At 35.7% G+C, this 26797-nt stretch overlaps 1 protein-coding gene and 1 pseudogene across 4 annotated transcripts; one reads left to right on the forward strand and one right to left on the reverse strand.

Annotated features, from left to right (window-relative positions):
• Positions 1-354: 354 nt before the first annotated feature.
• CD55 (CD55 molecule (Cromer blood group)) lies at positions 355-26797 on the reverse strand. 4 transcript variants are annotated; one of them, XM_059995490.1, is made up of 11 exons: positions 26611-26797; positions 25594-25776; positions 23988-24179; positions 23497-23596; positions 21469-21554; positions 17337-17525; positions 12884-13501; positions 9315-9335; positions 4478-4550; positions 2679-2778; positions 355-1799 (listed from the first exon to the last, which is right to left on the reverse strand). In XM_059995490.1, the coding sequence occupies exons 1-10, from the start codon at positions 26708-26710 to the stop codon at positions 2730-2732; spliced, it is 1611 nt and encodes a 536-aa protein (XP_059851473.1). In that variant the 5' UTR covers positions 26711-26797; the 3' UTR covers positions 355-1799; positions 2679-2729. The 4 variants fall into 4 exon arrangements, with proteins under 4 accessions (XP_059851473.1, XP_059851482.1, XP_059851489.1 ...); XM_059995499.1 differs by lacking the exon at positions 4478-4550; XM_059995506.1 differs by lacking the exons at positions 2679-2778; positions 4478-4550.
• LOC132425691 (DNA-directed RNA polymerase II subunit RPB11-a pseudogene) lies at positions 21783-22408 on the forward strand (annotated as a pseudogene).

Genomic DNA, 26797 nt, shown 5'->3' on the forward strand with positions numbered 1-26797 from the left:
TCACGGGCCCAGCCGCTCCGTGGCATGTGGGATCTTGCAGGACCGGGGCACGAACCCGTGTCCCCTGCATCGGCAGGCGGACTCTCAACCACTGCGCCACCAGGGAAGCCCATCATGTATTTTTATGAGTAACTGAATCAGTGTTATCCTTGCTACTACCCCAGGAAGCAGCAGATTGTCACAGAGTAAGCAGAGTAGGTCCTCCTATTTAACAAACGAATGAATTAATAGATGGATGTGAGCCTATTTGCAGAACTCTTAAGGAAGTTAAAAGAATTTCCTAGAATTAGAAGCCATTAGGAAATTACCATTAATCTTGTTAGTTGTGATGATAGTGGTTAGGTAGGAAAAAAAAGTCTTTATTGTTAGAAATACATATTTAAGTATTTATAGTGAAATGCCATGATGCTAATGGAATTTATTTTAAAATACTTTAACAACAAAGAAGATGAAGCAATATGACAAAATAATTATTGTTAAATTTAGTTATGTATATATTCTAGTCTATTCCAACACTTAACATGTAATTGACAAGATGACAAGAACATATTAAGAATCTGGAAATTGATGTGATTGCCAGTTAGGTAATTCAATAACAAGTGATACATTAAAAGTAACTGAAAATGATTCACCCTAGGATAACCAAAGGGCGGCATTCTAAACTACTTATGAAAGGCAGGAAGGGACTCTTTTATTTATAAGTAAATTATTTACATTTAAGAAAATAAATGTCAAATACCACCTGAGACAAAAGTGTGATCAATTATTTCTTTTTAGGGAAAACAAATTTTTCTTTACTTATCTTCTTGAACTTTTTTGGTATACATGTAAAATATAAATAAATATAAATTAAGCTTAATATTACAAAAGAATAAGATTTACAATTTGAATATGAACATCTCACTTTAGAAATACAGAATCTTTTCTTATATTAATATTATAATATCTCTGGAGACCTTTAAAGACATTAAGTCAATAAAGACACCTTGCACCCTTTCACAGGGCTGGTTTTTTTTTTTACATTATCTTAAGAACAAAATTATAGCTGATCTATCTGACAAATAAGGAGCTAATTCACTATCTGTACTTGTATGACAAAGGAAGAATTATTCCTTCATTCTGTATTCCTCCTTTGTCACCAAATAACCCAAGAAACTCGACACTCTTGGGTCATTGGCATGTTTTTCCTTTAAAAAATTTTGCCAACTGATTCAGACTCATTTTAATGGAATAAGAAAAGATGAAAATGCCTTTTAGTCAGGAAGGATTATTTTAGGAATAAAAGGAAACATTTTTCATCAGTCTTTGGCAATTTTTCTTAGAAGAGAGTGGTTTATTTGGTTTCAATATCCAATTAATGTTTTTAATTTGTTGTGTCCTTTGTAAGTAAAAATAACATTACACATTTGTTGAAAAAAAATTCACTTTTTTTCCTTTTCTTCTTGCTCACATTCTAAGTATCAACAAATCTTTCCACTTTCCCACACTTTTATGAAAGTAATCACTCTCAATCTTGTGAGTTCTTCTATTTTCAAGAGTCTTAAGAGTGCTGAGAATGTGATTCCAGGACAGATTCGTTTTTCCTTGCTTCGTGGACATTCTTATGCATCTTAAAGACAAGATAACATGCAAAACGAAGAACACTACCACATATACTGTGTTCGCTCCACCAGAAAGTTCTACAAAATTAGAAATATTCTGTGTACTCATGTGCACTTTCTTCTCAACTCTTCTTTGGTTCAGTTAGCCAATAGTTACTAGCATCATAAGCAAAACTGTCAATGTCATACATATATGTCCTGAAAGTTAAAAAAAAAGTTTAAATCAAAATAATTTTATTTACTGGTGATAAACATTATTTTTTTAGTTACTATGTGATAAACCATGAAAAAGAATTAGTTGGTTAATTTGGGGTGCAAAACAAGTGCAAAATTCGTAAGTTATAGTATGGACAACCTCAGCCAGCATAGTTTAGAGTTCGGTAGTTATAGCAATACCAACTAAAACATGACACTTGAGTTTTTAGTTTCTTGAGATTAAGTGGCCAAGCTGGATTCAACTAAGATTCTTTCAGATTAAAAGTCAGTGAAAACTCCCTGGAACAGAAGAAAGTTTAATCAAAAGAAGACACCTAGAAGGTTTCACAGGTACATACATATTAAGTTAGTTTTGCGTGATAATTTTGCCTAACAACATAAAACAGATAAGATCTGTAAACTTGACTTAGAAAAGACACGTTAAAATAGATTTAATATTTCTTAAACACTGGAAACTTTAAAAGTCACCAAGCAAGACAGAGGAGCAAACACAATATGGGCCAATCATCTCATGATGCAAGTAGTCACAATGAAGGCATTCCTATTTGTAAGCCCTAATGTATCAACCTTTTGTTTTTTCCAGATATTTGTAGCATTGTGAGCATCTAATCATTTCAATAAACTGAGTATAAAGCACAGGATGAGATGATGAGTATACTGCTGAAGAGTGAAAGACTGAAGACACGTCATATTAATGAAAGATTTACTGTGTTAGTCACTCGTTCAACAAAGAAAAACAATTCTGACAATAACAGAGGTTTAAGCCTCTATTGTCCTTTAATAGTCACAGATAGATATCAAGCTAATTGTGTTAATGGGCATTTTCCAAGATACAGAAGTTGATTTTATTGAACCATATACCTGTTGTAAATTAATAGAAGGTCTTACTTTCGTAGCATCACCAGTCACAAATCATGAAACAACATTAAATGCTTTGTTGTTCTCATGTGTGTAGTAAGAGCTGAATAGTAGAGAAGGAAAATACTGATTGAATTATAAAAGTTTAAGTTCACTCAAAAAGCAGTATCAGCATTTGCTTACAATCACATTCTTTTCATAAACTAAAATTTATCATATATATCCAACACTTCTAAAAGATGCAAATAAATCCTTTGATAGGCAAACACAAAGGATCACCAGGTGAAGGTACATCACACCATCACATGCATTAACTCTTTCTCCTGTCTCATTAAGATCAAATTTTAATTAAATCAGTATGAAATTCAGAGAATAACCAGGAATGTATAAAGTTAGCTCTTACCCTCAACATCTTATACTTCCAAAATAAGGCAAGTGGAGTGTTTTTAAGTGCACATTAAAACAGGCAAATTCTTTCTTAGAGGTTTGCATGAATTTCCTCTGATTCAGAAATAGAAGAATTAGGTTTACTGCAAAATCCCAATAAAATATAAAACAAATATTCCTTCCTTCTACATTTCAGCACTTTTCATTCTATTAAAAATATGATGGTCTATTATTTTACCAAAGTACCTAAAAAAGTAATGATAGCCAAGAGACAGCCAAGAGAGAGACAACTCATCACATTCCACTCCCCTCATCTACCAAGCCCCAGAGCAATGGTTTTAGAAGTAAATTAATAATGCTCCAATTCAAAAGGAGAACTGGACCAAATGTAAGAAAGTAGAGAAGATTGGTGGTTTATTCTTTTTTCCAGAGTAGTTTTGCTGAGACTTCTGTACCAACTTAATACCTCACATCATCCAAAGAATTGAAATAGGCAATTTAGTAGCAGCATTAAAATATAGTTGTTCTTAATTAAGTGATGAAAAAATAGGTATTAGGGCACTTCAGAAAGAATTCAAGTTTATATGAACTCCACAATTAGTTTTCTGCACAACAAAATCTACAAAACAGAAGACAGTCAATTTAAATAATACTCTGTCTACATCGGAGCCAACCATGACTTTATACTTAACACATGTAAATTCAATGCAGGTCAGATGTTTCAAATACTGATCTTTTTTTCTGTGTGTTGTTGTTTTATCACCTGAGTGCTTACCATGTGACAAGTAAGGTTCTAACCTCTTTACAGATGGCAATTCATTTGATCCCATGAAATAGATACTACAATCCCATGAAGCAGGTACTATATTTCCCCCATTTTTACAAACAAGAAAATTGAGGCATAGAGAGGTTAAGCTGCTCACAGCCACATGGCATTTAAATAGTAGACCCGGAATTGGAACCAAGCAGTCAGGTTCCAGAGCCTGCCCTCTTAACCACTGGGCTGATTTTGGCTAGACGGGCATCTGTTAATAAATGCAATTTATTAATAGGCCTAGTCACAGGCAATTTAACAATATGTTAGAGTTTCTCTTTCTAAAATTTTTTGCTTCTGTGCACACACAGATACTCTCATAAATTGTACTGAGTAGAGAAAAAGGTGAGTTGATTAATAGATTGCAATGAGACTTCGGCTTTCAAATCACTTAATGTCCTCGTATATACTGAGAAATCTAAAAATGTTTTAAGACACAGAGTCTGTTCATCCAGGATAGTAATCATAGACAAAAGGAATAAAGAGACAGCATATCAAAAAACGCAATTAAGCTAAGAAAATTATCTACTGGCATACTGTCAAGTTTTACTGGAAAGAAGCTAAGAATAAATTTTTAAAAATCATCAGAATTTCTGCTCACCCTGATTTTCCACTGCCCCAGAAAATTTTGACTAGAATCATGGTACCAATTATTAGAGTACCAGCAACACATCCTTGAGGGGGAAAGAATTTGATAAGACAGTTAATATAGAAACATGAACAATTCTATATACAGTAGTTCACAGTGACAAACATATTAATTACGAGGCAAGTTAAAAAATAGGAGACATGAATTATATTTTGCTTGCTTGCTTATGTCACAACTCTGACAGTAAATACTGCATGTTATTTATCTTGTTTTCTTTCAAGGAAAGATGAAATATTTAGAATGAATTATCACAACGCTCAAATAAAATTTGACAGGTTTGAGAGGATTCTAAAGTGTTTCAACCCCACCATGCTTAATTTTAAATGATTTGATCACTGATTTAAATATGATGACTGTATTATATAATTTCAGCACTAGAAGGCATCTTAGAGTTCACGCTCATTTTGTAGATAATTAAACTGAGTCTCAGAAAGGTGACACGTCCATATGTGGTTAATGGGAAGGCCATTTACTTAGTTTATAAAGGTAACAGAGATGTAGGTATTTTCCCATCATAGGAAAGGTATCATCATCTCAGCACCGAGAGTAAAACATACTTTGCCTATAGAAACGCTTTTCAGTGTTTAGTCTGTTGCAGATAAAATTTCTTTTAGGAAAACTAATATTTACTTTCAAGATTCAATGCACTATTTTGAGTTGAGCAACAGAAAATAATTGGTTAAATAAGTTAAATAACAGCAAAAAACTTTTATACCTTGACTTTTACACATAAACTTTCTTCTTAAAACCACCCATTGCCCTTTCCCCTCACCACCTTGGGTCTCCCTTTACCTCCCCACTCCACCCTCCAAATCCTTGAACTCTACTCTTTTGATCTGTACTACAAAGAAAATTATAGATGACACTAGAAAAGCAACTGAAGGTAATATGACTAACAAGTGTATCTGGTTCCAAATCAGCAAAATACTACAGATGTCGCACAACTGAACGGCCAGGTCGATACATAATTTTAAAAATAGCTGTTTCCACCACAGGTTTTATACTATTTTACCCAATCAATTTCTTTAATTGATCCCTTAGCACCATAGCATTAGTTTGAAAAGACTGTACTCATAAAATAAATCATGGCTCCTCAAAAATTTGGGGTTTCTTTTCCTTTCACCACTTCCCATTAATCCTACCATTTTCAAATGATGCAGAAAGATCCCATTTTCAGTTTGAATGATAAATGAAAATAGAAAATTTTAAAGCAATCCAGAATGTCTGGATGACATAACTTAGGAATATTCTTAGAACACTGATCAGCACATATAAGTGATTCAGGAAGAAAGTGTGTGGAGGTTGATGTTTTAACAGAAAACCAGTGCAAAATACAGAAATTGAGAAATATAATTCTAAATAAATGATTCCTCAATAATTAATAATTAATGAGAGTATTATTTTGCAAATTAGAAACAAAGGAAACTTTAAAGTATAAAGGCAATGATCTTAGCATTCACCCAAAGGTGAATCAGTGTTAATTTAAGATTGACACAACTTGAGCTACATGAAACTATAAAATTATAAATGAAACTATGATTACGATTCCAGTGTTCTTAATTATTCATTGAAGAGATCATAGGTAGGAAAACTACATAATTTTAGAAAATGTAAAAGGAGTAATTTAGTAATGTTCCCCATTATGTAGAATTATATTTACCTAGTACTTAAAACACTGCAAGGCAATTTGTCACCTATTATCTCATTATCTCCAATAATTGGCATGGTACTTGTAAATAGTAAAGAGTGTTCAGTAAATATTTATTAAATTGCATTGCATGATATTCTTTTCACAGATGAGAACACTGAGACTGAAAATGAGTTTATCACCAGAGAAAACCTATTTCTAACCCCTGGTTCAGGGCATGATTTTAACTGTTCACAATATTCTCAATAAAAATACCTGAGATTACTCAAACAAAATTTGTATTAGATGGGTATTACATTAATATATAGAGTATCATCTCCATTCCCGAACAACCCAAGTCAGAACCTAACTACAAGATCTGGTATTATCAAATGAGACTTGTCTCCTTTTCTGAAGAAATGTGGATTCATCCAGTCATTTCGAAAGGTCTCACTTATACATCTCATAAAGTGGAAATGCAGTCTATATACTATGAAAAACTAAGAAAGCTATGAATAGGTTTTGTTCTTCCTTATAATTCTATTTAACATAAAGATATAAGTCAATAAGCATGTGATATTTAAAAGAAAAAGTATTTTAGATATTTCACTGAGCATTCTCTAATTTTTTCTTTAATATTCCTCCAACTGACCTATTAATTCCCACAAGGGATATATGAATGTCACACTATAGAATTTCAGCAATGGAGGGAAAAAAAGCAATACTTGTAAAGAATCAGGACTATCTTAATTGTCAAATTTGAGTTCTGCAGCTCTAGGAGAAGAATTTTTCTATCCTTTCAAGTATTAGTGCTGAAGAAGCTAGTCATCTGTGTCTATTTAAGAGCCTAATAGCTGTGTGACCTTGAGCAAGTTAAGAATCTTGCAAAGCCACAGTTCTCTCAGCTAAAAAGTGGAACATAGCTACATTATAGGATTGTTGTGAGAAGTAAATGAAATAATACATAGGCATATTTCAGTACAGTCCTCGTCACACACCAAACACACAAATATTGCTCTAATAAAGGACTGTTCTTATTCTTTGGTGTGGCCAGAGAGAATGATAAAATTATCAGAAATCCGTCTTAGGAAAACAGTGATAAAATAAAAATGAATTCTTAAAGCTAGGATTTATTCAATTTTTAGCACTATGCTAGTAGTTTTCACATCTGTTATCTCATTAAGCTTCCAAGACTTTAAATAGGAATCATTATCACCATCTCATAAATGAGAAAATTGGGAGTCAGAGAGATTAAGCAAATCACTTGGGTTGAATTATTACTAAATGGAAAAAAAAAATCCAAAAGAGGATTGAAACCAAGGTCTGACTGACTCCAAAGCACAAGTCTTCCTTCTATATGACACTGTTGACAAAAACAAAAACAAAAACCCCACAAATATATAGAGCATGTATTCTCAATGGGGTTAGTATCATCCCTAGAGGGGAAAAAAAAATCTCACTTTTTTATGTATAAAGTACAAATGTGCATACAGTACATAAATAGATTTATATTACATCTGTAGTATTACTATTTCATAGGGATGATTAAGAAAAAATGCCTTAAAAGCTCCTTGAGGGGGAGAGGGTAATAATGAAAAAAAATTTTTTTGAAAAACACTGATACAGAGCCAGCAGAGAATAGCTTTAAAAATCAAAATGCAGGCTTCACTTACATAGCAGATTAGAAAGTTCTGGGAAGAGTCGTCAGTCTCTACTTCTTAGCAGAATTAAATAGGAAAAATATTAAATACTTGCAAAGTTCTAATATCATTTGTATCATTCATGTGCACTGCAGTGTAATCAATAAAAGCAATTTCCTTGCTATAGAGTTTATCTTTAAAATGAGAAAAGTGACCGCATTCACAGAATACATTTAAGAAGTAAAAATATCAATAATTTCCAGGTTTATATTTTACAAGTATAGGATCCTAAAGAAAAATATTGTCATATGTCTGATAGAAGAGGGAAGGAGTTCCTCTTTATTTTTGAGCACATGTAGGAATTAAAACTAACCCTAAGGGAAGGTTCCTGGGAAAGCACACAGTATACACTTAAAGAATTTCAGAGAAAATAATAAGCACCTCAAACCTTCATTGAATGCCACTGAGCTTGTAAGAAAAAGCTCACCTATTAAATTTTTAAGCTCATCTATTAAAAATGTCATCAAATCATTAAATCATGAGATTTTCATTTAGAATACATTTATTTTTATTTAAAATATAGAATGAACAAAGTGAATTCTAACTGTTGGAATCTTTCAACATAAATCTTTTAGCTTAAAAGAGGTTCATTTAAAATATAAAAACTATAATAAATAACAATGAAAATAATAAAACAAGTACCTGCTTTCAGTTTTATAGACCCTTGGCTAATTCACGCATGCATAAGATAGGAGACTTCAGCTTATTAACACATAAATCAAAAAATTCATTTTTTAATATTTTCCATTAGACATTACTTATCAATATATGCCTATTTAGCTGTATTGCTTCTTAACAAACATTTATTTTACCATCTTCTTTAGGAGTTTATTAATCTTCTTGTTAATGCATAACATCAAATAATTTATTTACGAACAAGAAAAGGACTAGACCAAATGCTAGAAGAAACTGCAACACAGGTATGTTTTTGGCCTCATGCCTATAGAAACAGAATACTTTTTAAAGATAACTTTAAACCATTGACAGGGAAGGGAAAATGAAGAGGATATAACCAAAGGTAAGACTCTTTGTTTTACTTGGGATAAGACAGACATCCAGAAATGGTCAAGGAGTAGTTTATGATTAATTATAAAATACTTGATGATAGAAACTGTATTGATAACTCTCTCCTCTTGTGGTTCTTTAGCCACTAGAATGAGATGTATTGAGACAACAGGCACACAATAATACTTGATCAATTGGCCAAATGATTTGAAGTTGTCCTAAAATTATCTTGGAACAAGAACATGGTGGGGAATACTTAGGAACGTACCAAGCACCTGATGGTAGTACAAAACACATCGATAAAATGCATTTACCTGTTTTCTCTTTGGCATCCGTAAACACTGTGTTTTAATAGTATTCCTAAGACACTTAAAAGACAATATAATTTTCCAGGAACATAGATTACACTTCCGAAAGCGAGGACAAGTTCTGTTAACTGCCAGAGAGCCACACTTACCCGATGCAATGATGCTAGCAACTAAAGAAAAAAAAAAAAGGAAAGAATTACAAAACTAAAAATATTTTAAAGTCATTGATTTGCTAGCAATTTCACAAATATATAAATTTATCAACAACAGTACTTGAAAGTTCAAAAGTAACTCAGATTTTCATAACTAAAAGAAATAATTGTAAATAAATTGATGAAAACAATTATACATTATTAACTTAATCAAGTAACATATATAGCAGTGCTATCTCTATTAAACAGAGTCAACACTATAAACATAAAATACGATAATGAGTTATTGAATACTGAAACAAACACCATGTAAATTTGGTTGTATGACTTGATGGCAAGTCAAGGTTATTGTAAGGATTAATACTAACAAATGGAAGGTGCATGGTACATGACACTATGGAACACACTCAGTAAGTAGTAGCTACTATTATTTTTTCAATAAGAGCAAAAATAGTAAATAATATTTAAAAGGTAAATTAATTGTATATGAGAGAAATTTGATCCCAAATATTTGTTTATCACAATAATTGACTTAGGTTTAGGTTAAATTTGTTAAACTATCTTGTATTCTTGCAGAAAAAAATATTTCAACAAATTTAGCTCTATAACAAATTTATATAAGGTGGAACTTGTTTCTCTTTGCCTTGCCCTATTAAAAATTGGATGTATTCAACCTAAAACTTTTAGGCCCAGAGATGCCATAAAATTTTAAGAAGTCAGTAACCACATATGTGTTAAAATTAATGAACTGAATCTAAATATATCAACATAAGCCACAAAAGCAATGTTGAGTGCAAAAAGTCAAGTTAGGTAATGAAATATATGGCATACTGTTTAAATTATAAAAAATATACAAAACAATAATATGTACTACTTATGGTGATGTACATGTAGCATAAGAACAAAAACAGAGAGGAAGCTTGCACAATGAGGTATTACCTCACACCAGTCAGAATGGCCATCATCAAAAATTCTACAAATGATAAATGCTGGAGAGGGTGTGGAGAAAAGGGAACCCTTCTACACTGTTGGTGGGAATGTAAATTGGTACAGCCACTATGGAGAACAGTATGGAGGTTCCTTAAAAAACTAAAACAGAGTTACCATATGATCCAGCAATCCTGGGTATAGATCCAGAAAAGATGAAAACTCTAATTCGAAAAGATACATGCACCCCAATGTTCACTGCAGCACTATTTGCAGCCAAGACATGCAAGCAACCTAAATGTCCATCAAAAGATGGATGGATAAAGAAGATGTGGTGCATATATATAATGGAATATTACTCAGCCATAAAAAAGAATGAAATAATGCAATTTGCAGCAATATGGATGGACCTAGAGATTGTCATACTGAGTGAAGTAAATCAGACAGAGAAAGAGAACTATTGCATGATATCACTTGTATGTGGAATCTAAAAAAATGATACAAATGAACTTATTTACAAAACAGAAACAAACTCACAGACTTAGAACATAAAATTTATGGTTACCGAAGGGGAAAGGTTGGGGGCAGGGATAAGTTAGGAAGTTGGGATTAACATTTACACACTACTATATATAAAATAGATAATCAACAAGGACCTACTGTATAGCACAGGGAACTCTACTCAGTACTCTATAATAACCTATATGGGAAAAGAATCTGAAAAAGAACAGATATATGTATATATATAACTGAATCACTTTGCTGTACACCTGAAACTAACACAACACTGTAAATCAACTATACTCCAATATAAAATAATTTTTTTTAAAAAACAATAATATATACTACTTATGGTGACATACATGTAGCATAAGAATAAAAACAGAGAGGAAGCTTGCAGTGATTGCCTTAGAGCAAGAGAAATGGGAGCAGGGAAATGTGCAAGGAAACTTTAACAGTAAGATCTGTAATGTTTAAGTTCCTAAAAATATTCAGGTAATGGCAAAATAGGCCTCAAGATAACCATTATTAAATGTATGAAATCATTATGAAAGTATGGTCATAATGTATAAAACACGATTCTAAAAAACACAACTATCTGATGCCACTGAAGAGTGATCAAAAGCGGGCAGGTTCTGTGACAAACCATAATGGAAAAGAATATGAGAAAACATACATATGTATATGTATATATACATATACATATATATACATATATATATATAAAACTGAGTCACTTTGCTGTACAGAAGAAATTAACACAACATTGTAAATCAACTATACTTCAATAAAATTTTTTTTAAGAAGGCAGGAATTGAAGTTCCCCTTTTAAAAAGGGGAAATAAATGGAGTGAGAGTTTGTGTATTTGTGGGTATTTGGCCTTTTACCTAAAGGAATAAAGAAACATACAAAGGAAATTTCAACAATAATACCTGTAATGTTTTAAGTTCTTAAAGATTCTGGGTAATGGCCAAATGAACTTGATCATGGCAATTACAAAATCTGGACAACATATTTTAAAAACAACAATAACAATGATTTGAAGGCATGGAAGAGCAAACTAACTCAGACAGAAACTAATCAAAGCTGAAGAGCTCAGGCAGGGGTTAAGCTGCAGGGAGTGAGATTTGCATGGATGCTGCAGGGGGAAATCCCTAGGCCACTTGGTGCAGGGAGCAGAAAGCCACAGTCTCACTGGTTGGAGAAGTCAGAGAATAGAGTTCAGAATCAACAGGGCATCTGGAAAGTGAGGGGCTGCTGATGCTCTATTTCTTGAAATATGTGGTGGTTATACCAATATTTGCTTTAGAAAAGTTATTAAGCCTTATGTGTATATTTCACAAAGTTTTCTGTGTGTTGACGTCAATGAAAAATGAAAATAATTTTAAAAATTATCTCTTGGCTCAGTCCTATTGAGATTTTCCAAGAAAACTAAACAAACAAACAAACAAAAAACACATATCTCTATTAGAGAACAAGAATGTCTATTAATATAGCTATACATTAAGCAAGTTGTAAAACAAGAAGACATCTGGGTGGTCTGAAACAGCATTAATTAGTAAGAGGGGTTTCATTCACTCAACAGGTTTTTCTGAAATCTACAGCATATTTTACTCTGCTTTCATGAAAACTGTCATTTAAAGAGTTAATATGAACTATTTCAAAGAACTCTGTTTTTAATTACTTAGAAGATACTATTAAGGTGCTTTACCAAATTAGCAACTCTAGGGAATCTGGAGAGTTCCGTTAGCATGCTTGAAGGATGGGTCTCTGTCAATGAATCAGACCCAGAAATAAACCTTAAGGATTATCCATATTTGAATCTTTGAGGGGTCTTGAGGAATTCAGTGACTCCCTAAAGCTAACATCAAAAACAGAATTTCTTCACTGACCTTAATTTAGCATTGCTTTTATGGAGCCACAACATTTTTCTATATTACTGCAAAATGTTTCTTTCTTAAAGGTGTGCCCTAGCACAATCCAAGTCTGCCTCTGAAGAAAGTCAGAACATCAGTATGAAGACACTCTGCTACAATAAACCAGAGACTATTTAATTTTATAATCCCAATCAATTTGAAATTTCCACCATAGCACCTAAAATCCATACTTGGAAACCTGAACAGAGTAGTCAACTGACCTGAAGTAGAGCTTCCTCCTCCTTTAGGTGTGCTTGTTGCATGAAAACGTGTGGTTGCCCTGTGAACAGCTGGACTCCTTGTTGCTGTAACATGAGCAGAGGTCAATCTTTGTGTTGCATGGAGACTCTTGATCACTGGGGTATGTACAGCAGTGGACTTTTGTGTTGCTCTAAGATTCTGTGTAAGTGAAGATTTTGCCGTGGTGAATCTTTGGGTTGTTGGTGTGGCCTGTGATGCAGAAGCATTTGCCATGATGGGATTCTGAGCTGCTGTAGAGACAGTGTTTGATATGGGGGAATTTGGGGCTGTTGTGGCTGAATCATTTGCTGTGGAAGGTTTCTGAGGAGCTGATGAGACTTCTGTAGCTGGAACATTTACAGTGGTGGGTTTCTGAGGAGTTGGTGGGGCTTCTGTACCTGAAACCTTTACAGTGGTGGGTTTCTGAGGAGTTGGTGGGGCTTCTGTACCTGAAACATTTACAGTGGTGGATTTCTGAGGAGTTGGTGGGACCTTTGTAGCTGGAGCATTCACTGTGGTGGATTTCTGAGGAGATGATGGAACATGTACTCTGGTGGGTTTCTGAACTGCTGGTGTGACTTTGTCAATTTGAAAGGTTTCTGTGGAGGAAAAATGTTATTTAAAAAATTAGCTAAATAATGTTGTCCAAGTTAAAATTTAGGAACCAATTGTTTTCTGTATGACTCTTCTCTTTCCTCACAAACAACTAAATATGATTTTTAGGAAACCAAGTATTCTCATGTATTTCCCAAAGAACTAAAATGTTATATTGTCTTTGCTTTGAAATAAATTATACCTTTAGGCAACTAAAGTGAATTTACACCCAAGTAGTGTTGAGGTTCTTAAAACTGTTTTCTATGTGAAAAAGGAAACCAAAGTCAGAGTTGGCAGTGATCTCATTCAGTGACACACCCCAAATAAAGATAGTTTTTCTCATAAATTGTCTTCTTTACCTCATGCCAAGACCAAAGAACAGCAGGATGCAACCTTGAACCAACAAAGATAATCACAACATAGTTACTTTTTCCAAAGCTTTCAGGACATGTTAGTGACCTTGGGAACTTGTTTTGTTTCACTTCTTTTTTAAAGCAATAAATTCAATTAGAATAAAATAACTCCCTTTTTCCCCTCTTGTGTTGGTTACCAACTTTACATAGGTTAGTTTAGTTCCTCTTTGGATTTTAGGTGAGATAATAAATATCTCAAGTGCAAATTATGTGAAGGTCCTATTCTGAGAGTCACAAATCTAACATTAAAATTTTAGGCCTTCCGTGCCTGTTTGATTTTGGGTTGCTTATGCAGTCTCCATCATAAGGCAGTACTGAGCAGTGCCTAAGCCTGTTTGACCACATACTAGAGACTGTTGTCAACTTCTCTAAGCTTGTTTTCTCATTTGTAAAATGAGAATTGAAAACAATGTGTCTTAGTGCTTTTATCATTGCTTTAAGTTGCCAAAGTTTTGCTATGAGGTGCCTGGAAGTGGTTTTGGTTTTATTCTGCTTAGAGTCTTGAGAGCTTTTGGAATCTGTTGGTTGATGTATTTCATCAGTTTGGGAAAATTCTCAGTCATTATCTCTTAGAGTATTTCTTCTGCTTCCCTCGCTCTCTCTCTCTCTCCCCTCTTTTTTATCATATGTTAGGAGAGTTTAACATGTCTCAAATGTCTCTTAAATATGATCTATATTTTACATTCATTTTTCTCTTTGTTCTTCAGTTTTAATTAACCTTTCTTCCAGTTCCCAATACTGTCTCCTGCTACATCCAAATCACTGTTAAACCTATCTATTGTGCCCTTAACTTTAGATATTATATTTTCCCATTGCAGAATGTTTATTTTACACCATTTTTATAGATTCCAATTCTCTGTTGAAGTTCTCTATTTATCTTTTCTGTTAGTATCTTAAATATATTAAACACTTATTTTAAAGTCCTTGTCTGCTGACTCAATTATCCAGATCTTTTTTATTTCATTTTCATTTCTCCTAATTTGGTTATAATTTCTTGCTTCTTTCCATATCTAATAATTTTTTATTATATGCCATACAATTCAGATGATATGATCCACCAAAGGGAGGGTCTCCTTTTCTGATAGGCAGATTGGTTTGAAGTGATCACATCCTCAGCCTATGAGGGACTCAGCCTATGAGGGACTGATTCTGTAAGACTCAGTCTACTTCTGCTCTTGTCTCTGCTCCTTGGAAGTGGACCTTCTGGGTTTTTGATTTGACAGCCTGGTGGATCTTTGTTTCCTCAGCCCTGAGAGACTGCAGGAGAGCCAAGTCTGTCCTTCAGCAGTGTCCCAGTCCAGCAACGTAGCCTCCTTGCCCACACAGCTTCAAAATGAGCTTAAATGTCGTAAGGAGGACACTGGCTGTATGCTTGATACAAGCCTCTTCCTGTGATGGGTTTGTTGTCCAAATACCATAAGGTTCAGGGAGATCTCATTTTGTACTTTGGAAGCTTGGGGTCTAGCTCCCCAGTCTCACCTGCACTCCCAGAAATCAGCAAATGGCTCTTGGGAAAAACTGGGTCAGCATTTGAGGACTTCCAATTTCCAGTGCATTATCCTAGCTTACCACAACTATTGAAAGCTTTGCTAGAGTCTCTCTTTCCTGGCAATGGCCTTTTATCTGTGTCAAGATGGATCCTCAGCCCAGATGGGCCTCAGAATGGTTTGCCTTCACTCCCTACCCCCAGGAATTTTAGCTCATTCAGCCCTAGTTGTTCCCCTGAGGGAACAACCTATGCCTTTAAAATATGATTAAAAAAAAAAAATCTACCCAGTTTTGCAGTCGTTGTCATGGGAGCACTGGCCTGCCATGACTTCCTTGGGCATTGCCATAGAGTTGTAAGCTCTAAATAACTGATGATTTAATAAAACAGGGGAAAGTAAATATGAAGTGGATCAAATGGCTAAATTTTAAAATATCAAAATTTACTCACAATTAAATGAATTCAACAATTAAATGAAATTTTCACCACTTATACTATCACATCTCCATATCTTAATAACCATTTTCATTAATGGTACAGAGAACAAAAATACAATATTGGTGGGACAGTAAATTGGTACAATTTCTTTGGAAACAATATTGTTAATGTTTCAAAAGTTTAGATGCATATACCTTTGACACAGTAATTATACTGCAAGGAATTTATTGTAAAAAATGTATTTGCACACATGTACAATGAACAGATATACAATAACACTTACTGTAGCACCTTTTGTAAAATAATTTTTTTAAAAACTAGAACAAAAACTAAATTCCCTTCAATAGGAGACTGGTTAAATAAATAATATATCCATACAATGAATATGATTTAAAAAAAGAAATATGTATATGTATATTTATTTTCTAGAATAAAACACAAAAATTCGTAAACAGTGGCTACTTCTGAGAGTAAGATTAGAGGAGACTTTTACTTCTCATTTTATACAATCATCGACATGGTTTTAATATTACCTCACTATATTTATGTATACCATTTATATGAAAAAACTATTATTAACAAGCAATAGTATTTAATAGAATCTAATTTAATAGAATCTAATTTAATAGAATCTAATAGAATAGAATCTAATTTAATAGAATCTAATAGAATAGTATCTAATAGAATTCAAGTATAACTATAAAAGTAGTATTTGCTTGAATTATATTGGCATTCAAATATGACACTGCTTAAATAAATGCCACCTCCTCGTCCTGTGAAATGTTATAATCCAGCTTCATTGATCTTCTAAATATCTCTTCAAAAATATACTTAAAAAACAGTTCTAAAGATTCTGAGAGTACAGCCTGAGTATCAAAAAGCACTGAGGGAAGAAGAGGTCTAGAAAGATGAAGAAGAGAGCATTCTCAATAAGAGAGAAATTCTGGAGGCAGAAAACAAATATAATATAATTCAATGAAGTCAACAGGTAGGCAAGAGTTTCTCTTCATTGTCACAACATATATAATCATCATCTAGATCCCTTAGTTCAATCTAAGATTCTCTCCCAATTAAATAAAATAAACCACTTTATACACTCTTTGTATAAACAAAGAGATATCTATATTGACTTACTGAAAGTAACATGGTAAGAAACAGCAAATTTAAGCTAATTCACTAAAAACATGAGACATATAATGTGTATGTGTACGTGTGTGTGTGTGTATGTGTGTGTGTGTGTGTGTGTGTATATTCATAAAGGTCATGTGTGTATTTATTTATTTATATGTTACCATATGTTCTCCACATCAGTGGTTCGTCCTTTTTGGAAGTCATAGACCCCTTGTAGATTCTGATGAAAAACTGTATCACCCAGAAAAATGCAAATACGCATATGTACAACATTTTACATTCATTTCTCAGGGAGTTCATAGATTCTCAGATGCCCATATATAGACCTAAAGGCAAGAATAAACCAGAAATATAACTCTGCAAACTGATTACCTTTGCATTCAGGTGGGGGGCCACTCCACTCTCCTTGGTCATCTCTTACAGTACAATTGATAGAGCTCTCTCCATGCAGGGCGAAGCCTTTAATACACTTATATGTTACAGATTGTCTATATGCGTAACTGTTTTGTTTCTTTTCAATCATTCCATGGTCAATTTCTGGTGGTTCTGGACATAAAATTTCTTTAAAAAAATTCCAACATATTTTAAATTAATTAAACTGGCAAAGTATTTTTATAAACAAGTAAGACTAAAATTTGTTAAAGATTTTATTTACAGAAAAAAACGTATTCTTCTAAATTAAGCATTTCATCTCAGAAGTGAGATGAAGCAGGGCAGAGATTTCCATTTAGGAAGTAAATGGACTTGAGTTTAAACCTAAGATGTACCCTTCTTCTTAGAGCAGAGAAGAGGGCTCTGCTTTTCATTCCAAGGAGAAAAGATGCCAAATGAAAGGAGTTGGGAATGTTAAGTGGCAAGTTTGGGAAACAGGAATTTTGGATAGAGCAAAAGATTTTAAATGTCAGGATTAGACTTTGACTTTCAGGATAAAATTTTTTAAGCATGTGTTAACTCTTGGCCTTTTATTTAAAGTAAATCTTACTGAGCAGCTGAATTTGTAAGACAAATACAAGCAGAGTATTGCTTGTTATATTATAAAAAGAAGCCTCTCCCTCGCAGTTGCCCTGATAAAAAATTCAATGGTTCCACGTTCTCTGGAGCCATGAAGTTGTTTTTCTTTCTTTCTTTCTCTCTTTTTTTTTTTTTAAGCAGGAAAGCAATGTGATCACATGTGAACATCAAATTATATTACACAAATACTCTTAAGTATCCAGAGAATACTAGCAATTTACGAATTACTTTTAGGCCATTGATCAAAGCAAGGAACAAGAACAAGTTAATCTGATTTACACTGGGCTGGGTGGGCGATGACAACACATATTACCATCAGTTCAGTTCCAACATTTTCTGAGCACCTAATACATACCGGGCATTGTTCTATAAATAGAAGCGAAAAACGGAATAAGATACAGTTCCTCTGTCTTAAAATACAGTGGAAAAAGACATTCAAAGAGATCATTTCAATACGAAATGGTGAGGATTATCACAAAAGCATGCACAGTGGTGTGGAAAGAGAGAAGAGGGACAGTTAACCAGCCTGAGGGGTCAGGGAAAGCTTCTAGGAGAACTACAAGAGCAGACCCTTAAGAGAAAAAAAAAAAAACTAAGCAAAAAACGGGCTGAAGGACTTTCCAGGCAGAGGCAGTGTCACAAGGAATGATGGGAGGGCATGAAGAAGTCTGAGGTATCTGGACAACTACAGAAGTTTGCAAAGGATGAGGGCAAGACATAAGCATGGAGAAGCAGGTAGATCATGTCTAGCCTTGAACACTGTATGGAGGAGTTTAGACTTTGTACACAATGAGGAGACACTAATAAGCTTTAAGAAGGAAAGAGACAAGTCACATTCGTGTCTTAGATGGATCACTAGGTAGAGTATAGATGAAACATTAATGGAGTGTAAGAATGGAGGCTGGAGGCCACTGCAATCAGTATCACTTGTGAACTCGAGCAAATGGGACTCCTGCCTTAGCTCCCACAGCTTAAAAGTCCATGCTCTGGCCCTCCTCTGGCTGTGCCTCTCTCTACTAGATGGGGAATCTGCAGGGCTGAGGGGGTATGTTCAATGAGAGCTCCTCCCCCACCCCATTCTAAATCATGCTCCAGGAATTGGCAGCCAGAACTCCCTGTGCCAACACCCCCTTCAAGTCTTCGCCTGGTCCATACTCTTGAGGATGGTCTATACTGTGGATGTGTTCACCTTTAGGTCAAAGTTCAATGGAGTAGGGATAAGGGTTACAGGGGACGTGACTTGGGTGTGTAGGCCGAGCGATCCATTTACACACATCAGAGACCCCTCACAGTGCAAGAAGGGGGCACTGACTTGAGAAAGTCTGTGTCTTAGGCCAAGCGACTTCCATTATACCCTTGTCCTGGACCCTGAAAATGTTAGGGGTGACCCTTATCGCAATAGTCCAGACAAGGGATAATAAACTATATTAAAAGTGTTATAGGTGGAAGATAAAAGACAAGTTTGAGGGCTTCCCTGGTGGCGCAGTGGTTGAGAGTCTGCCTGCCAATGCAGGGGACACGGGTTCGTGCCCCGGTCTGGGAAGATCCCACATGCCGCGGAGCGGCTGGGCCTGTGAGCCATGGCCACTGAGCCTGCGCGTCCGGAGGCCTGTGCTCCACAATGGGAGAGGCCACAAAAGTGAGAGGCCTGCGTACCGCAAAAAAAAAAAAAGACAGATATTATCTAGCAGGGATTGATTCCAGGCTAGCATGTACTAGCAGTCTACTAAAATTATTTTTGAAAAAGAAAATATTGGCAGAGAGAGAGGAAAACAGATCTTTCTGATACTGAGGCTTTGTTCAGAGGTAAACAACTATCACTCTTGATTGATTTATAACCAAGGATAATTTTTGAATATGTCCATTGTTCATTCGTTCTGTATATCCACACCTCCATATCCACATCCACACATGGACATCAATGCTGTCTCATGTGTTGATAGAGGCCAGGGCTGCATACTTGCGGTAAAACAGCTCATTGCTTAAGAATTTATACTTTCCACTTGATGTTTTTGGTACTGTCAAAACAGAAAAGTTATGTGGAAAATCAACCCTAGGAGAAGTAGGGCTTTAATAGGGATAATTGAAGACACTGGGGTTGCTGAGGACAAAGGGCTCTTTCCTGCAGGGTTCAGATGTCAGTGCCTGCTGAGTTGCAGAGACAGATAAAAGAATCAAAGAGGAAAATATGAACATCAGGATGTTCACCACAGAGTTGAAGATACCAGACAGAGAATAGAACCTGGCCTAGCCGTGGGCAAGCACGAAAAGAGAGTGGGTTTGCAGTGCAAAAGCTCTACTATGCTGGAATACGTGCTTGGTGTCCACATTTGTGACACTCATGACAGCAATTGCTTGTAAAGATATTGGCCTCAACTGGGAAACCACTTGTTCAGGCTTTGTGACAAGTTGTTGCCTGTGTTAGAAAAAGATATGGTCCAGCCCCTGCTTGCTTTCCATATTTGGTTCAGTATCATTTACAGCATCCCTTACTGGATGGTGGAAATAGGAAAGGTGATAGTGGGTAGTAGTGATGGATATTTGAAAATAATAATGAGAAAAAGGGAGAAATAGTAGCTATGGGAGGGCAGGGCGCCAGATGGGTGTGGCTGGAGTAAACTCCTGGCTGGCAAGGCTTCATTTTATTTGTCTTCGTATCAGTTGACCCCACACATTCCCTACCATAGAGTGTCAGTCAATAAGTTCTTGATAAATTACACTGCATCTACTCTAGTCTCCTGCTCCTAAAACCCCCCAAAACTTGCACTTAGCAATAATTTTAATGACAATGAGAGAAATAAAGCCAACTTTTTAGAATATTACATATATTTATTCCTCTCAATTTTCAGGAGACATATGTCTCTAATGCACATACATTTAACTTGATATATCCATTTAGGAAATTATCTCTGTGTCCTATTCCCCCCTTGAGAAGATAAGATTTTCAAGTACAGAAACCATACTTCTTCTTTATTATGTAAGGTTATTTCTCTAATGATAAAATAATATACCACACTTTAAAACACTTCTACATAACTACCTCAGTTAATAATCCTTAAAGGAACACATAGGTAACACTAGGCGTTAGAAGACTTATGGGTTTGAAATCAAGAGATCTGGGTTAAATGCTTTCTTTTGCCACTTATTTTGGCATACAGGATCAAGTCATACAGACCCTCTGATCAATGGCATTTTAATCCATAAAATTAAAAATTATGGGGGGAAAAACATATCTATTTTACTTGATTCTTAGAAGGAATGGTAAGATGACCAAGAACAATATAAACCTTAGTTTGTTTTTAATCCTTTCTCCGCACAGTTAATAAATTAAGAAGCATTACTAATAGAGATCTTTAAATTACATAAAACACACACACATTGGAAGGTGAGGGTACTACAGATACATACTGTGGGTTATTCTTAAAGAGCAGGAAGCAATTTATTATTAATTATTCAGTCCCACACCTGAGTGCTTAGAATTTTTCAGTCTTACCTTGGCATTCTGGAAATGGATCACTCCACTCCACAGTATTTCCCGCAAGAGAACAGTAACTAGAAGTTGCACCAACTAATTTGTACCTAAAACAATGAGGGAAGAAAAAAAATTAAGTTCCATTCACATATATTTGACTTCCCTTAAATTCTCCAGATTATCATCTTAAAATATTTATGACACCAGTAGATAGAGACAAAACAATAGTTGATAAAAGTCCATGGGGCAGTTTAAAGGAAAAGAAAAAATTATATCTAAAAGGGTGACATTAAAGAATAAAAAAAGGCGGCTTTGGAGGCGGCTGCGACGCTAGGATGAACGCCCCTCCCACCTTCAAGTCCTTCTCGCTCTTTGAGGGCAAAAAGAAGATCACCATTAACAAGGACACCAAGGTACCCAATGCCTGTTTGTTCACCGTCAACAAGGAAGACCACTCTAGGAAACATCATTAAATCGCAGCTGCTGATGGACCCACAGGGGCTGTTTGCTGGCTACAAAGCACACCCCTCCCCCCACCTTGGAACACAAGATCATCATCCGCAGGCAGAGGGACTACAGCCCCCAGGAGGCCTTCACCAATGCCATCACAGACCTCATTAGTGAGCTCTCCCTGCTGGAAGAGCGATTCTGGGTGGCCATCAAAGACAAGCAAGAAGGAATTGAGTACTGGGCCGCACCCGGCCCTTTTCCAGGCACCAGGTGGACAAGAGAACTTCTTCCAGCCGTGGGCCTCCTTGTAGAAATTCCAGTGAGCCCCTCACCCCCGACACCGATGTGTCCTGTACATAGTTTTATCTTCCTAATAAAATGTGGCAGGAAAAGACCCAGCTGTGACTTCAAAGCAAATGGACCATCAGTTCAGTGGAGGTTGCGGACCTGTTCCAAAGCCACGCAGGGGCCTCATTTCAGGACTGGTCCAGAGACCCAGATTTCTGTCTGAGGAGGTGGCAGGAACAAACTCATTCTGGACAAAACCTGGGAACCTGGGGCTGCCAGGCAGCGTCTCAAGCAGAAGGAAACTGAAAACCCATATGCTTCCAGGAGTCTCTGCTCTAGAAGACTCAGCTGCCAGGCCTGCCTCCCAGCAGCTCTCCCCAGGCTTCTTTTACATAGTAGAGTTTAATAAAAATATTCACCGAAAAAAAGAAAAAAAAAGTATAAGACAGGCAAAATATTTTTGATTTGGGTAGGGCACATGTTAGAAAATAGTAAAGTGTTTTAAAACATTTTTAAAAGATACAGATGCTTAAATATTTTATATTTCTGAGTTCTAAAAGATCACTACAGACACCATAGAATAATAGAATGTACTTCTATTTAAAGGGTTCAAAGTACCCCCAGATTTAATACTAATGATATTAGTGATCCAAACATCTATGTTTAGTACAGGAGACAAGTGATAATGATAGTTTTATAAAGAACAGGGATACACACAGAGAATAAAATATCATAATTCAATTTGCAGATATTAACTGAGAGAATGAGTATAAAGGTTTTAGCAGCACCTGAGACACTGACAATACTCAGTGAGTAAGTTCCTTTTCCCTGCATAGAGAACTTATAAAAGATCTTAGGTCAGAATGATATTTTCACACTAGGAATAATTGTTTTTAACCCATGATATTTTATAACAGATTGTTCGTATATAGAAAAAACAAATGCAAATTCATTATTTAGGTAAAGAATGGTTTCATATTTAATACTGAAAGGGTTTAATTTCTCCAAGGATCATCAACTTATCACAAGTATTTTCCTATACATATCACACTTAAAATTTTATAGTGAATCACATATGTACTGAAATCTAACCATTGAGAGAATTTTGGTGGTATTATAAGAAATCTTCCTTTCTTGCCCCATTTTACTAAATTTAACTGTGATGAGTTCATGATAAAGGATCTTTGAACAGAGGGGTGGTTTTATTGCTACTAGCTTGTAAACACTGGCTACAAATCTAAAAGCTTCCATCTTAAATCCTAATTTGTTTTTCCATTTGTTAAATATAGTGTTTCATATACCCAAACTTACCCTGTATTACATGAAAAATGGATGGGCGATCCAAATAACAGGTCATGTGTTATACTGACATAGCCATTTTTTATTTCTCTAGGGTTAGCACATGATTTTTCTAGAAGAGAATACAAATTGATTTTTTCAATTAAATTATCAGGCACATCTATGCAAATTCATCATCTGAACCATTGATATTACTTATCCTTAGACTATTTAAATCGTACCTTCATTTTATCAGTTTCAAGAAAGCAACATATTTAGACTATACACTATTTGATTTTAGGTAACCTTAAACTAATTAAATGAGAAATCAGTGAGTAAAGTAATATTTCTAGCTCACAGGTATTTAGTTTCCCTAATTTAAAATAAAATGGTTCCAATGGTTCATTTAAGAATCATTCTAAATAATAACATGTACACATAGAGTTCCACTATGAGTGAAGGAAGAAACACTATTTTCCCCAAACACCATATGATTAAGAATACTCTTTAAAAATTATACTCACTTTTACAAAATTCATCAGGTTTGGACCATGTAAAATTCTGAAGGCAAGTTAGTTTTCCTGAGAGAGAATGGTCCCTCATGTAGCCCAAACGGCAATCATATTCTACAGTGGAACCTTCTGGGAAATAATTCTGTTTGGTATAAGACTTTTTGAGAGATGCAAAAAGTAGCCTGGTTGGAACATCACAGCTACCTAAAAGTATTAACAAAAGCAACAACAGAAAAATTAATATCACTTTATTTTATAACCTATGTTTAATTATCTGGTCCTATATCACTCCTTTTTCTATACTTCTTTGTACATATTTGGTATTTATATTAATGTCACTATGGCACTGACAGTGTATCAAGCGTATTCACATATAAATTTTCATTTCCTAGTTACTAGAGGCCTGTGAAGTAGATTTGGTACATAGAAGTCACTATGCCCACAATTTAGAAAATATAACTCATTTAAGTTGCCTGGCATAGTTCTGGAACTGACTCAATGCCAGTTCCCTTATCCTGCCCCATGTAGCACAGGGGTAGATGATAACTGGTATTTCCAGATCCCTGGGCTAGTGTCCTGGACAACGATAATAGTTAACAATAATAGCTAATATTTATTGAGTGCTTCTAAATGTTTTACACATATAGACTCATTTAATCCTCAGAACAACCTACGGGGACAAGGATCAGGTGAGCCAATGGTGGACCTAAAAGTATTTACAAACTGTAAACATCCAGGCAAATGTGAATTTATAGTGGCACGGTATAGTGGAAGGGGCACTGGATTTATAGTCAAAAGATTCAAGTTTCCACCCTGGCTCTCCTGCATAAGGGAGCTCCTGATCTCAAGGAAGTTGTTTAACTGGGGGCTGCTTTCTCAACTGTAAAATGTGGATAAGTCCCTAACTAACCTCAGGGAGTTGTCGGAAGGATTAGATGAAGTACTATATGCAGAGGAGTTATAAACTCTAAAACATGATACATGTGCAAAGACTTATGTACTTCAACCTCCTGCTTTGTATCATGGATAGATAAAAAGTTAAAGGTGATCTCACACCTGATTTCAAAAAATACTTGTGGCAGTTTCTATCTTTACTGTAGCTTCCATTGCTCCAAGTTGTTCAAAGGCAGGAATCAAGTCTTACCTTTATCTTTACTTGTATATGTCAAAGCTAATCTAGGGCTATGCCTATAATGATAGATTTTGAGATAAAAATTGAGAATTTTTAAAAATATCACTACAGAGTTGTATTGGGTAAGTCCTACTTTACAAAATGAAATTTAAGAAAACAGAGGATCTCTGTTATGTGTCTCAAGGTAATTGCCAAATGTAGTTATATATAATTTACTCCCTTAACAGTACCTATTGTTTATTTTTGCTATTACTCAGTTCAAGAGTTACAGTGTTAAGGGGGAAAAAAAACCCGTTAACGAAGTGCAGGACCTATTCCAGAAAGCAATGCCGTCAATTAGCTAGATTGTGGAGTGCCAACAGGTATACCCTGGCGATTAATAATGCTAGAAAACTATCGATTACCAGTCACTCCAAACAGGGATAAAATTAAACTTAAGAAACATTCCATTCCCATAACTTTTCTACAATGAAATGAAAAACTTACGATTACAAAATTCTGCAAGCTCTGACCATTTATTATCCAGACAGACCACTGAGTCTGCCTTGCCAGGAACTTTTACAAAGCCTTCGTTGCATTTGTATGTTACTGTGCTTTGTTTGGGAAAACTTGTAAGAGCTCCCAAAGCTGGTTGGGCATTAGGTACATCTGGGGGAAGGCTGCAGTCACCTAGGGAGGAAAAAACAGAACTGAAGGAAATACAACTTTTCAATTCATTGCAGCATTCCTTTCCCAAGACGAATAAGGGAAGCAGCAATGGCTTTCTATGCCCACATAACATTCCCATCCAATGCTCAGCTGACATACCGAGAACTTGCTAGGCTTCCTGTGTCAATTAATTCAAAACTAAAATAGTCGAAAATAAATTCCTGCCCTTCGTTATCTAATATATACATACATATATATATATATATATACACACACACACACACACACATATGTACACATATGTACATATATAATATATATATAGTGCTTTAGACTTTCACATACATACTGTTGCTAGGCACACAATAAAGACAGACGCCCCCTTGGAACGTTACACCTGGAGGAGATGACAGCGCAAACTTGTAGCGCCAAGTCTGTACACGACTGGACCCTGTTGAGAGGTGAGAGTGGTCAACTATTTGGCCTTCCACCCTTAAGGAGATGCTGAGGATTCGCTCTATTCGAGCCCTACCTTTTGGCTTCCGGGTGTTTGCTCCCTGTACCCTCCACGCCTCACTCCTAAAACCCTGCCAGCTGCGGTCCAGCACAGCAAGCTTCCTAACTGCCGGCTAGCAGCTGAGAGCCTCTTCCCGTCCCCAGAGATCGTGCCAGTAGGAGCGCTGATAGAGGTAGAGGATTACGGGAACAATTAGGGATGCCGACATTCCTCAGCGACCCTGGTCCGCCGACTTTCCGGTTGTTGTAGAGACGGGCCCTGCCCCTCCCACACTGCCTAAAGGTTTAGCCTGAGGGGTGGGGTGGGGGGTCCCTGGGGGGTCCCCGACCCCCACTCACCCGACGTAGCCGGAGGACGCAGGAGCAGCAGCAGCAGCGGCGGGGCCAGCCCGCCCAGTAGGCGCAGCACAACTGGGGCGCTCCGCCGCGCGGGACTCATGGCGAGCGGGGACGGGGATCCGGCGTTGGGGCTCCGCGGTCTCTGAGGTTAAGACCAAGCAGGCAGGCTCGAGCCAGGAGCTGGAAG

The sequence above is a fragment of the Delphinus delphis genome, chromosome 1, assembly GCF_949987515.2.
Source record: "Delphinus delphis chromosome 1, mDelDel1.2, whole genome shotgun sequence".
Taxonomy (NCBI): Eukaryota; Metazoa; Chordata; class Mammalia; order Artiodactyla; family Delphinidae; genus Delphinus; species Delphinus delphis.

What these genes read in the sequence shown, in the direction of transcription:
- CD55 (XM_059995482.1), bottom strand. Translation starts at nt 26,710, where the DNA reads ATGAGTCCCGCGCGGCGGAGCGCCCCAGTTGTGCTGCGCCTACTGGGC. An exon ending in GCGTCCTCCGGCTACGTCGG is followed by an intron (nt 25,777 to 26,610) that starts GTGAGTGGGGGT and finishes TTTCCTCCCTAG; the next exon opens with GTGACTGCAGCCTTCCCCCA. An exon ending in CATTTTTCATGTAATACAGG is followed by an intron (nt 21,555 to 23,496) that starts GTAAGTTTGGGT and finishes TCATTGTTTTAG; the next exon opens with GTACAAATTAGTTGGTGCAA.